Source organism: Dreissena polymorpha, chromosome 13 (genome assembly GCF_020536995.1).
Source record: "Dreissena polymorpha isolate Duluth1 chromosome 13, UMN_Dpol_1.0, whole genome shotgun sequence".
NCBI lineage: Eukaryota > Metazoa > Mollusca > Bivalvia > Myida > Dreissenidae > Dreissena > Dreissena polymorpha.
The window spans coordinates 4,485,988-4,501,355 of NC_068367.1; the positions used below are offsets into that span (position 1 = coordinate 4,485,988).

At 32.4% G+C, this 15,368-nt stretch overlaps 1 protein-coding gene across 5 annotated transcripts in view; it reads right to left on the bottom strand.

Moving 5' to 3' along the window:
* Window positions 1-15,368, bottom strand: part of LOC127855309 (reversion-inducing cysteine-rich protein with Kazal motifs-like) — a 207,139-nt gene that overhangs the window by 109,380 nt on the left and 82,391 nt on the right. For 2 of the 5 annotated variants that reach the window (XM_052390769.1, XM_052390767.1), the window contains exon 2: window positions 11,604-11,659. The exons of the other annotated variants lie outside the window; for them this stretch is intronic. In XM_052390769.1, the coding sequence (XP_052246729.1) occupies window positions 11,604-11,659 (56 nt within the window). The remainder of the gene's footprint in view (window positions 1-11,603; window positions 11,660-15,368) is intronic. 5 annotated transcript variants of the gene reach the window in all.

The following is a 15,368-nucleotide window of genomic DNA, read 5'->3' on the forward strand; positions in this document are numbered from 1 at the left end:
GAGTTACTCGCAGGCTGTTCTGGTTTTATGCTGTTTGCACATAGCCATTTTCACTTTGTTTCTGAGTGAGAAATTTAAGGTTAATTTTGTGACAGTGAATGTTAGCTCAACTGGGTTGAGCATTTGCTCTGTAAGCATTATATAGGGTTCAGGTTTGAATCTTACAGTGGTTATAAACCTGGGGCCGTTTCATAAACAATCGTACTGCAATTTGAACTTACACGATAATTTTATAATCTTAATAAGTACACGAACTTAAGTGCGCCATGCTCGTCAAATATATACGGCGCTTGAGATGCCAATGTAATTAATTAAGTACTGACAATTTATAATCATATTATATGGACTTTAGCAATTATGTATCTTAGAAAAATGTGTCCTATTGTAAATGTGTACTACGATGTTTATTGAAATGGTCCCCTGGCCTGGATTCAGTATGGTATAAAATTTACCAGTACATATTCAATTTATTAAGATTTATTAAAAAACTCTTTTAGAAAATCTTGTACATTTTACAATCATTAACTTAATGTTCTATAAATTGATACCATAGCAGTTCTGTTAAACTGTTCACTATAGATTGACGCTATTTAAACTAGTACAATTAACAATACCATACATAGGGGAAACTAACTGCCAACAACATGGACGTCTAGAGCATTAAATTTCTTAAGTTTGACAGGTGTATCTTGATTGACATGAACTCTTAAATACAATGCCAGGACTGAAGCATGCAACCATAAAACACTCGAGGTACCACAGTTTTTCAAGTGTCTGTAAATCAGTCAGCTAATCTACAAATTGTGGACTCATATTTATAATCGTCAATGATAAACTGATTCTTTTGAAACAGTTTGCGCAATTTGTGAATAGCGCATTGTGAAGCCTCAATTAACTTAAGGGTGGCTTAGGTAAAAAAACCTGCGAGGTTAAAGCGATTATTCATTGACAACCTATAATAATATGTAGATTACGCAGACCTAATGATGCGGGACAAGGCAAGAGATTCTATCTGCAAGTTCTCCGCCTTTTAGGCAGGAAAGTTGAAAGATATGACAAAGACCACAAAGACTCTCTTCAGAGGATCGTAAATTACCTGGGCTTATTTTTTAAACATTGCATAACATGCTCGCTTAATTTGTTTCTCTCTGCATGAAATTGGTTTTAAGCATGCATGATAGAATAACTACATCTGTCAATTAATTATCGTATGCAGCTATATTTGCATTTCAGCAGTACAAATGTTGTATACTGATAAACTGTATGAATGCATGGGAGTTATAGTATTGATAACAATTATCACAAAATATTATTATTTCATTTATCATAATACTAGAAGTAACCCTTTGCATGCTGAGATATTTGTCGTCTGCTAAAATGTCGTCTGCTAAATTTCTAAAATTAGCATTTTCTTTGATTTTTTTTAAAGAATACTATCAGAATAGCAAACAGTTTGGATCCTGATGAGACGCCATGTTCTGTGGCATCTCATCTGGATCCAAACTGTTTGCAAAGGCCTTTAAAATTCGGTTCCAGCCCTGAAAGTTTTAAAATATTAATCCATGCAGTCCCTGTCATTTAATATCACAATAAATATATTTAGTTATGACACAATTAATTTTCTGAACGGTACAGTTGTTGAACGTATCTGTATGATAATCATTATTCAATCTCAGAATTCTATTCATTCCCATTGTCTATCTTTCTCTCTCTTGTATTTGATTAAAGTATAAAGTCAACTGTAGTAGAGTTTTCCTCAGTTAAAAAAAAGATAAGGTTTACAAAACTAAGTAATTTTTTTATAATACCTTAAATCTGCAAGCAGAAGGAGTGTATGGTGTAACTTTGAATTATTGAATTGATCTCAGGCCAGAAACAAGGCAAACTGCACTGGCTATCATACCATGTCATATAACGCAACATGCAGTCTTTTCATTAGCATGTTTTTAAGTCTCCGAGGGGGAAAGAGTTGTCACGTGCACACTGTGCTCAGATTAGACCTCGAGGAAACACAGGGGGGTCAACGTGATAATAGTTGATGCACCATGCCTCAAGGATCAAATCTACCGATAACCGTTATCGTATTTATTACTGATGAGAAAAAATATTGTCAAAACGTCTTAAGAGGGCTTTCCTTTCGACACTTTCACACTGGACAACCTCGGTATGCCAAACATTAGTCTGCAGTGAAAAATTACAGGCAATAATGATTAGTGCTGATAACAGCATATGATGTAGACTGCAAAATTGAAAGAAATCCAACAGATAAGTGATAATATAAACATATTGTATAGCTATACATCTTTGATGGAAGCTAGATCACAAAATAACATCAAAGAGATGTTATCTTTTACCCTTTCTCCTCTTTCCTCAATGAAATTCAATCTTGGCTACCATATCTAAAATTTCACAGATGAAATTGAAAGAGCCTTGTTCATAAGTGACTGGTGTTGGGGTTATCACTGCATTAATTAAACAGTTTTGTTGCTGGGTTTTGCCATCAAGATACACAAAAAATCATCTGGGCATTTCATAAATCACATGCTTCAATGCCAAGTTTTTCTTGTGATGATCACATTTATTAAAGTTCCAGACTTAAACACTAATTTATTACTTTACTTAACTAAATTAAAGCAGATTAGACTTTACGATAATGTTAAAGCAACATATGGTACATTGTAAGTCTTAAACATTAGTGTCAATATTCTGTTCTAGTTTTTGGGTGTATATTCCATTTTAATTTAAAGCTCACAACAAAATTATGCTGATCTCAACAAACAATTTAAAGCGAGACTATACGATTTTGTCAAATATTTATGAATTTATATAAAATGTGTAAAAAACTTATTATACATATATGTTTCAATATAAATTAAAAGTTAAGAAGAACATTAATGTTATAATAGCGAAATAAATCAATGGCAATAAAAACATAAAGATGAATGATTAGTGAATCTAAGCCTATATGCCCTTGAAGAGCCCTTTAATTGAATGTCAAGTGAGGGTAGGCAAATATTCAACTGTACAGTTATTTATTCAGGTTTTTTTCCTTCTTTGTGACCCGCCCAAAACGGCCCTTTCCCCTCGATTTTTTTCCCCCAACAGGGGAATTTTCCCCTAGATTTCATTTCCCCCCCCCCCCCCCCAAAATATTTTTTTATTTTTTTTTAACCTTTTAATTTATAAGTTAACCTGATGCAGTGTAGAAAATAGAAAAATAATACATAATTAAATTATCTGTTGCCTTGAATTTGTTTTAAAAACAGTACAATATGGTAAATTGATTATTTAGGACTTTCCTTATTTTCCCCAAAATCCGGCATTTCGTGCGATTTTTTCCCCAAAATCCGGCGTTTCGCTTCATTTTTTTCCCCTCAAAAGAGGCCAGGCCCTTTCCCCCGAAATCAGATAAAAAAAAACTGTTATTGTTAGGTAAAAGGCCAGTTTGTACCTATCATAGTAAAATAAGAAATTATATATCTGATTTGGAGCATCTACCTGATTATTTCCAATCCCTGAAAGTTGCACAGACAAAGGAAGAGACAGAATTTTGAGCCAGAAAATGGTTCCAATTTCGAAAAAAAACATGTAATGTGTTAGTTATTATGGAAGATTATATGTACAAACTTACAACTGTCAGCACGTTGATTGGTTGCATTTTTTCCAAACATAGTGAATGCGCTAATAAGAGCTGATATAAATGACAATTTCCTATAAGATAAACGAGACAACTTTAAAACGGTCTGACATTTATATTGTTTGAACAAGATGAATGATTGAAGGTTATTTATAGAAATAAGGACGAAACCACATTATGTTTGCATTGGCAAACTATACGGAAATAAGAACCTGTGCACCTATTGATCATTATTGTTACTGAGTCTAACTTCTTTGACAAGAAATGCATGTTACCCAAGATAATGATTTGTTTTTATTTAAACGCTTCTTATTGTGTGTAATGTAACAAGAGGGCCAAGATGGCCCTAGTTCGCTCACCTGAGAGGAGTCGGTTCATTCAATCTTTGCCAAATGTCAAACTTTACCTAGATATTGTCCACACAAACATCCTGGTCAAGTTTCATCATTATTGAACCAAAACTCTGGCGCAGTGTTTTTGTTTTTGTAAGATTTGACCTGGTTACCTATATTTTGAGTTGACCCCCCTTACCAAACATCAAACTTTGCTTACAAAAATAAAAATCATGACCAAGATTCATAAAATCTGAAACAAAATTGTGACCTCTAGAGTGTTTATAAGGATTTTGTATAATATAATGAAAATTTGGACCATCTAAGGGCAATAATTATGGCATTTATTATGTGATTTTGCTCATTATCAAACTTGGCTGAGATCTTTCAGGAACTTTGATAAAGAATACTTGAGAAATGTGAATGCTATAGTGTTTACAAACCAAATGTGGACGGACGGACAGCATACAAAGACCAATCCTAAAACCTCACCTGAGCAATCAGGTGAGCTAAAAAGTGTATATCGACCATCTGAGCCATTTTCCAACTTGTCAGAGAAATCAATAAAAGCAATGTATTGACTAAGTTTCACGATGATTAGGCAAAAAAGATGACTTCTATAGTGTTCGATCACAAAGTTTCTCTCGAGTCACATAAGGAAAACTGCCCCACCCCCCTGGCAGCCATGTTTTTTTACCGATCGGGACTATTTGTGAACTCATCTGAGATATATATAAAACCAATCTTTTCACCAAGTTTCATGATGATTGGGCAAATAATGTGACTTCTAGAGTGTTCACAAGCTTTTTTTACTATATAAATATAAGAAAACTGCCCCCCCCGGCAGCCATGTTTTTCAACTGACCGGAACCATTGTCAAACTCAACTCTCGTATCACGGAAACAAATGTTCTGACCAAATTTCATTAAAATTGGGCCAAAAATGTGACTTCTAGAGTGTTCACATGTGTTCACTATATACATATAAAGAAAAATACCCCGCCCACTGGCGGCCATGTTTTTTCACCGATCTGGACCATTTTCAAACTCGACCGAGATATCAATAAAACCAATGTTTTGACCAACTTTCTTGATGATTGGGCAAAAATTGTGACTTCTAGAGTGTTTACAAGGTTTCTCTATAGCCAAATAAGGAAATCTGCCCCGCCCACTGGTGGCCATGTTTGTCAACGGATCGGAACAACTTTTGAACTCAACCAACATATCATTAATGCAAACATTTTGACCAAATTTTATGAAAATTGGGCCAAAAATGTGACTTCTAGAGTGTTCACATGTTTTCACTATATACATATAGAGAAAAATGCCCCGCCCACTGGGGGCCATGTTTTTTCACCGATCTGAACCATTTTTGAAGTCGTCCGAGATATTAATAAAACCAATGTTTTGACCAACTTTCATGAAGATGGGGCAAAAATTGTGACTTCTAGAGTGTTTACAAGGTTTCTCTATAGCCAAATAAGGAAAACTGCCTCGCCCACTGATGGCCATGTTTTTCTACGGACCAGAACCTCTTTTGAACTCAACCAACATTAAGGCAAACATTTTGACAAAGTTACATGAAGATTGGGCATGAATTGTGACTTCTACAGTGTTTACAAGGTTTTTCTTTCTTTTTGACCTAGTGACCTAGTCTTTGACCCAGCTTACCCAGTTTCGAACTCACTAGAGATATCACTGGGACAAATCTTCTGACCAAGTTTCATGAAGATCGGAAAATAAATGTGGCCTCTAGAGTGTTTACAAACAAATGTGGACGGATGACGGACGGACGACGGACAAAGACCGGTCACAAAAGCTCACCTGAGCAATCAGGTGAGCTAAAAACTGCCTAAACATTTTATAGACATTAAGACATATATTTATTTAAAAATTGTAATTTTGCAAATTTTTGAACACTCTTTAAAGCTTTGAAAATGAGTCCTCAAACCTTGATTTGACGGCAAAAATTTAAAAATTGGACTTATTTATATTTCTTTATCAAAATTCTTTTAGATTTTTCATTTCATGCTCATCTGAACACAATATTACCAAGCCATTATTTGTTAAATGGCATCACAGTGTTTTTCAAGGTTAATCATGGTCAATAAACAACCACTAACGAACATAATAGACCATGGTACACTATCTTTTTAATGACCATGGTCAACCATGTTTTTCCATGTTTTTTCGTGGTGTTTCTTGACCATTGTAAGTTTGTAATGAAAAGCCATGGTGCCTTGTAACAACACATGTTGTACCATTGTATATCATGATTATAAGAATATGAACAAACATGTCAGTAAAAAGGGAGTTCATCATTGTTGAATCACCAAAAAGATTTCTGCATAAGTTCACAGGAATACATGAATCACTTCAATTTCTGTTTCTTTAATGTTTGATTTCTGATTGGTTAACTTTTAAAATATTCAATTTAACAGTCATTTAGTTGTTCATAGGGAAACATAACCATAAAAAGTTCAACTAAATGTGATCTTCCTGTACAAATAGCAATAAATCCATCACACAGTCAATGAAGCAATAAAAGTAGAATATTATACAGCAATTTGTTTAACTAAAAATAACCAACTACTACACTATCAAATGTGTAATTTGTATATTTCGGATCATCACTACAATACCGCAAAGAGAATTATAAACTTGACCGAGGTGGTATGGGTAGCAAACTAAGGCCGGTATTTGTTTTGTTCTGAGCGTGCATGCAAAATAATACCCCATGAATAACATTTTATATTAATACATGGCCGTTAATCACGGGCTCCACCTCTTTTTTGAGATTCATTAGTAAATGAGCCAATGCAACTTCCGAGATGGCGTTTTGAAATTTCATGGATAATTTTACAGGGTATAAGGTTTTATATGTTTTATCAACATATTTCACGTTATTTTTAAAAATCAGCCAATGTAGTGTGATTCAGGGAAGATAAATTCATCCAAAAATGGACAGAAACAATTTACAATCACAACCCATTTGGTAACGTGAGGACCTTTATAAGTTGTGGCATGGTGGAGTTTTAAAAAGCATTTTGATGAGTTTTTCCTGTGTGACAAGCAAATTTCCACTCAAATGCATCTCAATAGAGAGGTGGCACCCATGATTAACAGCCATGTAATAGTTAATACGTTAAAATTTTACTACCAAATAAAATAAAATGTTGGAACAAATTTTAATACCATTCTGAGTTATTTAATAATGGAGGGATCCTTAACCCTTTGCATGCTGGGAAATTTGTCGTCTGCTAAAATGTTGTCTGCTGAATTTCTAAAATTAGCATTTTCTCCGAATTTTTTCAAAAAATACTATCAGAATAGCAAACAGTTTGGATCCTGATGAGACGCCACTTTCTGTGGCATCTCATCTGGATCCAAATTGTTTGCAAAGGCCTTTAAAATTCGGTTCCAGCACTGAAAGGGTTAATATTACTGAGTTTTAACCATTAACTTATATGTATTCAGACACATTAAATGAGTGCTATCATATATAACTTCAAAAGCTAAACTACATATATGATAGCAAGTAAGGAAACTACTTTTAACTCTAAAGTCTTGACTTAATATTATGTACGTCCATGACAGTTGATCATTCTGTCTGTTAAGGAACAGAGTTGCATTAAAATGGATATCTCTTCAAAGAATTCTAGGTTTCTGGAAAATATACATGATAACGCTTTATAACTCATTACTTACAAAATGCATTAAAGGGGCCTTTTCACAGATTTTGGCATCTTTTAACTTATTCATTAAATGCTTTATATTGATAAATGTAAACATTGGATCGTAAAAGCTCCAGTAAAAAATCAAGAATAAAATTAAAAAAAGGAAAAGAACATTGCCCGGAGCAGGTTTCGAACCAGTGACCCCTGGAGTCCTGCCAGAGTCCTGAAGTAAAAACGCTTTAGCCTACTGAGCTATTCCGCCGATTACACATACTTGACGTATTTTATACCTTATATAAGCAATCTTCGTAGTTTCACAAAATTTAACGACAAAAACAGAACTCTCCAAATTATTCAATCGTTTCGCGTTGCAACGCTTTATAACTTTTAGGTTTTAAAATCGTCAAAAGATGCATATAATGGCTATATTAGACCATGGTAAATGTTCAGTATTACTGTTTCCTTACAAATATCATAACTAAAACGAAAATGTGCGAATCTGAAACAACTTTTTTCAATTTTGTCAATTTACCAAAGCGTGAAAAGATCCCTTTAAGGGAACGTAAAGGCTGTTTTTGTGCCCTTGGAGTGATTCTTAAGTTTCAATGATGCTCAGAAAGCTTCTTAAATGAATGAACACAAAATGTTAGTCTGTAATTTACTCCCTAAGATTATTTCCTGATAACAGGAGATGTGGTAAAAAATACCAGATCACTGGTAATTTATCTAATTGTCAAACTCTGGCTCTACCTTAAAACAAGTAAATGCTGTCTTTCCCACAGCACCTGAATTCTAAGGTGCCTTTTTTGTTTACACAACTTTCCAGTCTCTTTAAAGGGACATTTCTTGTTTAAGTAAATTGACAAAATTGAAAAACAAAGTTTCAGATTCACAAATTTATGTTGTAGTTATGATATTTGTGAGGAAACAGTAATTTTGAACATTTGCCATGCTCTAAAATATCCATTATATGCATCTTTTAACAATTTAAAAACCTGAAAATTATAAAGATTTGCATCGCAAAAATATTGAATAATTTGGAGATTTCTGTTGTTGTCGTTATATTTTTTGACACTACAAGGATTGCTTATATAAAGTATAAAATACACCAATCATTGTATGAGCATGGATGGCATAGTGATCTAAGTGTTAGACTTTTACTCCAGGGGTCAGTGGTTGGAGCCCAGATGAGGGTGACTTTTTTTTCTTTCTTTAATTTTATTCTTGTTTTTTTATTTACTGGAGTTTTTTAGATTTTAGATGTTTACATTTATCAATATAAAGCATTTAATGACAAACTTAAATACATGCCAAAATCTGTGAAAAGGTCCCTTTAAATACTGCTAGCTTTTTGCTCTCTAGTTGTCATGTGCCATCTACAGATGAAATTTATCACCTGTATGGGGATACCATAAATAATTGGTACTTAGACTTCATGTCGACTCATAAATATAGCTTAGTATTGGCAGAGAAATTGTGGTGTATAAACATTAAAACACCCTATTTGTAAAACAATGCAATAAATGCATTTAAAAAGCAACACGCATTGAAAACACAATATAATTCTTTTATGAAAAAAATCATGCTATTGTTTTACAGTATAAAATTGTCCACTTTTTTCATGTGCTTTTTTACAAGCTTACCTTTACCTTTACTGTATTATTGCGCTAAATATTATGATTGCATTAAACCTTATTCAAATTGGTTTTGTGTTTACTTTGCATTCATATTCACAGTGCCTTTTTGAATTGAACCTGAGTAGCAAATATAATTTGAAATCACTTTTATTCTCAGTTTAAAGTATTTCTTAGAAAACAATCAACAACAATTTACCAATTTTAGTCAAAACGACAAAACTTTTCCAATGCAAAGGGACCTGGCCCCTGAGCCCTAAAATGGCAGGAAAAAAACACTGTAAGAGAAATAAAGAATTGCATTTTTGTGGTATGAAATAAAGTTCTTAATTTGTATGTACAACTGATATGCATCCTTTACCTGTAACTTAAATTTATATAAATTCCAAAAACAGAGAATTACAGATGGCTGGCAGTGAAGCATGTTGTTAATGTAGCACCCCCTGCGAAATGTTGTTCTGCAGTTCATTAACTGTTCGTGAACTGAGTTCATGAACTGTTCATGAATAGTTCGTGAACAGAAAATGAGCCACGTCTGTGAAAAGTTCTTGAAATTTTAGTTCATGAACTGTTCATGAACACTAATGGCATGAAGTGTTCATGAAATATTCTTGAAACCTAATGGCATGAAGTGTTCATAAACTATTCTTGAACCCTTATGGCATGAAGTGTTCATGAACTATTCTTGAACCCGTGTGGCATGAAGTGTTCATGAACTATTCTTGAACCATTATGGCATGAAATGTTCATGAACTATTCATGAACATCAATGGCATGAAGTGTTCTTGAACAGTTCATGAACAACACAATTCTTGAAAAATTCTTCAGGGTTTTGCTGTTCACGAACAGTTCATGAACATTTTCCTTCTATTTTTCAATGGCTCATTTTCTGTTCATGAACTGTAAGCGAATAGTTCATGAACCATAGTTCTTCAAGAGTTCATGAACTGAGGTGGCATGAAGTGTTCATGAACTATTCATGAACAAGAATTTGTCAATTTATGCAAAGGTTATCATAAGTGTTACTAAAGCTCAACAAACAGGTCAGTGTAAGAAGAAACAAGTCTTGTATTAGCACTTAACATATTGATAGCAACATATAACAATAATTTAAATATAACACTAATAACTGAGATACAAGTGGTTTGATAATACTCTTTTAATTTCATAATACAACTTTGCACTATATGTTCATGAATAATTCATGTATTGAAAAGATTATGAATAGTCTCATTTTCAGTTCAAGAATCATTTACTAATCAATGGTTTCCCTGAAATGGTTACACTTACAGTGCCAAAGAACTTGAAATGGAACCAATGGCTGATCAGTTCAGCCGGTAATTTATTAAAGACTTACATTTTCAAATATAACATAAACCATGTGCCTTCGGTTTCAACTTCCTGTGCACACAATATTCTTTCTTTGTAAAAACAGCAATGCAATGTACATTGAGTTTTTGATATCATCTTAAACTGTTCTTGAAATAAGATGTCCTTAAAACGTTCTTAAACTTGTCTTTTAAGTCTTCCAAGAACAATGACAGATCCTTTTAAGAACATATTGGATTCTTAAAAAGTCCATCATATGTTCAAAAACATTGTGTAGACCTGTTTAAGAACATCAGAAGGAAACATGTTGTTCAAAAAAGTTCTTAAAGTGTTCAAGAATATTTTAAGAATAATTCAAGAACAGGAAAGGTCCTTAAAAAGTTATTGAACTGTTCCTGAAGGCAGTTCTTGAACAGTTCTTGTACAAATGTTCTTAAAATTCTCTAGAACAGGTCAAGAACTCTTACTTACAGTGGTGAAAGTACTATGCATATTCATACTAACTTCACAGGTTTCACAAATCTAAAAGATTTGTATGCTAGACAATTCAATATTACTTTCAAAAATATGTATGAAACATATAGCACAAAGGAATTCATGAATTATTCATGATGGATCCTTAAAGTCTCTCTCAGAAAAGTCATTAGAAATACTTGTGCATGAAATGTTCATCACTAAGTATTTATGGTTAGATGAAGAACTGTTCATGAACTTTGAAATGTTCAACAATAATTCATAAACAGTTCATGAACATGTCTTAAGAACAGTTCATGTCCAAAAGTTCATGAACCAAGCTCAGGAACTTTTTCAGAACCATTCATGAACAGTTCTTGATTGGCTTGAAGTGTTCATGAAATCATGAACAACATTTCGCCGGGGACTGATATGCAAACTAAATTAACTAACTTGAAAACAAACAATGTACTAATGATATGTCTTTTTTAAGACCTAATTTAAATATGAAAATGGCAAAGCTAATTACAAGTGGCTTTTACCTTAATGCAGATCCCTCTGCAGCTACTGGCCTCATCAGGAATACCTGAACAGCAGTCTGAAAACACATGCACACCGCACATTAAACAATTAAATCAGTCAGGGTCTCTCTTTAAGTACAGCAGTGTGTTCATAATTATTTTGAATTCTGAAAGATGAAGGAATAAAATCTTTGGCTTGAAAGATGTCTGGGTTTTTGTTTAATTATAATTATTAAGTATTTTTAACATTATCAATGCAAAGGTTGTATTAGTTTGCTCGTCACTTGATACATGTGACTATAATTGGAAAACTTTGCAATTAATAATTATATTATACATGATATGTTTACACAACCTAATAACATAATTTCATTCTAACATTTGTAATAAAAAAATGTAGGTTTTCTTGGAAAAATTATCATTTTCAGAGACAATTTTCACAAAGAAAGTACATGTATATACATTTGTGATATATTCAAACAAGCCTGATAACACTAACGTCTTATAAAAATATGAAAATCTTTGTTTTATTCAAGGATCATCAGTCGAGATGAATAAAGTTAACCCTTAGATTGCATGCTGGAAAATTTGTCTTCTGCTAAAATGTTGTCTGCTGAATTTCTAAAATTAGCATTTTTTTCGATTTTTTTTCAAAGAATAATATAAGAATAGCAAACAGTTTGGATCCTGATGAGACGCCATGTTCTGTAGTGTCTCATCTGGATCCAAACTGTTTGCATAGGCCTTAAAATTCGGTTCCAGCACTGCAAGAGTTAAAAAGCATTTCAAAATTTCATCTCAATAGAAAAGTACTTAATTTCCTAACAGCATTAAAAACACTGTTATTTTCTACAACTTGAATGGCCACCCAACGAAGAAAGCTCGCCAAATACTTTAGTAACTATTTATTGATACTTAAAGACTAGTATTAAAAGATAAAGTTTAGCAAACAATAAAATTAATTGAACTACCATAATTACTCTATGTTTTCGGACACTCTAAGTTGTCAGACACCCCTTTTTTCGTGACTCTTAATTTTCGGACACACGAGTTTTCGTCCATAATTAATGTCTCTAAGTTTTCGGACAGTATATTTTACAGCCCTATTTTACCAAATTTCGGTCCTGTTTTTGATATCTAATGACACTTCGATCATGGGGTTTTACAACCAGATTAACATCATAAAACATGGCAGGTGCATGCCTGAGGGCAACGGACCATTACATATGCGTTATTGGGTAAATTACCTTGTAAACAGGTATTAAACAATGGTTTCGCCTGATAGCATAAACGTTATGACAATTACCAGGGGTAGTGCCAATTAACAGTTCCATTATCTACCGCAATGGTACTACCCCATCTCAGTAATATAACTGTGACAAATACTAAACGCTTCGAAGTGTGATGCACCCTATTGCAAGTTTTACGAACAATGGAAGGTGTTAGACAACAAATATCGGAAATGAACCAACAAAGAATTTATAGTTTGCTTTTGTATTGCGTTAATTACAGGTTCATACTAGGGTGTATCGGTACATCACAGGCTCATCTTTGAACTCATTGGTCAAAGTACAAATGTAGTAACTTTCTGTCACATAAATGAAGCATTTAAAGTAATTTAAAATGCAGTGCAAACATATATAACTGTAATTTATACTTTGAGGAATGGTATTTTACAAGCGCGTGCTATTACCGGTAGTCGTTGATACAATTGACGCTATTTTCGGACACTTCAATTTTCGACTCTAATTTTTCAGACACCTGTATTTTGTGTATATTTTTCGTATCTAAGTTTTCGGACATGAAAAGAAATAATTATTTTTACGTGTCCGAAAACATAGAGTAATTACGGTAATTGATGTTAATTAATTAATATTTTTAATCAATTTTCAGAGATAATGTGCAATTGGGTTTTTATTATCATTTCCTAAATAATCAGTTGGATAGTTTGATTGGCTACTAAGTACTAATATGCAAAATGGCAAACAAATTTAGTTTTAAATGGCTGAACAGAGATATAACTATTATAAGGAAAATGATAAATTGAAAAAGTAATATATCATATAATAAATGATAGAAATTTGAAAATCACTGGCAATCAAGAATTGTATCATGGTATGAGAAAGTTGGGTTGTTTAAGTAAACCTCTACTTTGTAAACTATGATAAATTGTGAATAAGTGAAATTCAATTAATTCTGAAGTTTGAATTGCAGCTTTTCCAAATAATTTTATTCCCTTATATCATAAACATATGGGAGACAATGTGTGGGCATTGATTTGATTTGAGATTGAACTGCGGGCAATCACAGAGTATGACTTCTGTTTTGTAAATTAACATTAAGAGTATGTCATACTTTATTTCAGTATATTCTTTGTTTTAAGCAAGAAGCAAACATTTACCTTCCCCAGTAACCACTCATTTATCAGAAACGAAAAAGTTCTTGGTGATTTGTGTGCACATAATACAATTAACATTGAAGCCTAAAAAAACAAATTTAATAAGGGGCAAAAGCACTATTACATGTAAACATGTTTTTTGTTAAATGAAAAATACACCTTTTAAGGATTCTTGAATAATCGTTGAAGTCCAATGTAATAAGTTAAATAATATAACTCTCACATATTGCTTTTAATCTACTGCATGTAAAGAACATTCAAACTGCTGTTAGGTTGATTGTCATATTATTTAATGTCTACAATAATGAATTATATTTAAGCAATAAGCATTATACAAATTCATTCATTCATTTAAGTGTCAGTTTAAATTAATTTGGGTTGAGACTCAAATCCAAATTCAGTGGGTTTTTTTAGTAAAAAATCGGGTCCGGTATTCAGCCCAATTCCCATTTCAAAAAAATATATCCTTTTCCAAATGGGCCGTAAAAATTCCCAATTGAAGGTTTAAAAAAAAAAAAAAAAAATCATATATATATTTTTTTTCAAATTTTTTTTCATCTCCCATCCAGCCATATCAGTTCAACCTTATTTAAAATTATACTGGAAAACACTTCTATTTTAAATTTGAAGCATTTTTTAGCAAAACAGCAACAACACTAATTTCCCAATTTTAGTCAAAAGGTTGCGAATTTTCCCAATGCAAAGAGACCGGCCCCATTCCCAAAATGGTGAAAAAAACACTGAATTTGTAGTTATAACTTTCAAAATTTAAATATTATATTAACAGATAATATAAAATAAATATATTCATAACAAAATAAAATTGTATTGTATCGTTACTTAAAATATTTAAGACATTCCTTGAAAAAAACCTTTAATGAAATAATTTATGTATTAATGCATTTTCATGATTTTACATATTTTAATTGTTGAAGTTGTATTTTTCCTAAGCTTTGCCACTGATGTCACTAACACTTAATGTATATTTTTCATCATATAATTTTTGTTATGAATAATTATTGTCCTATATATTTTATTAGTATAACTTAATTTAATTTTCGTGTTTAACATTTTGTTCAAAAGAAAGGGCCCACTTAATGTTATTCATTATAAGTGAATTATTAGGCTGCAGCTTTTCCTCTCAGATCCCTCTAATACACACTGGTCTTGAGCACTATGGCAATGCAGCTTTTAACTTTAGAATTTTTCGAAATCTACTATCTAGTTTTAATTCCCAATTAAACAGTCAACATACAATTTCTCAGCACATGACTTTGTCAACATAAGTGTGAATACCCAGCTCGAACGTATTAAAAAAAAATTAAAGGATTTTATCGTAAACGATATTCACTTTAATACTTCCATACCTCTGACCTATATTTACTGAA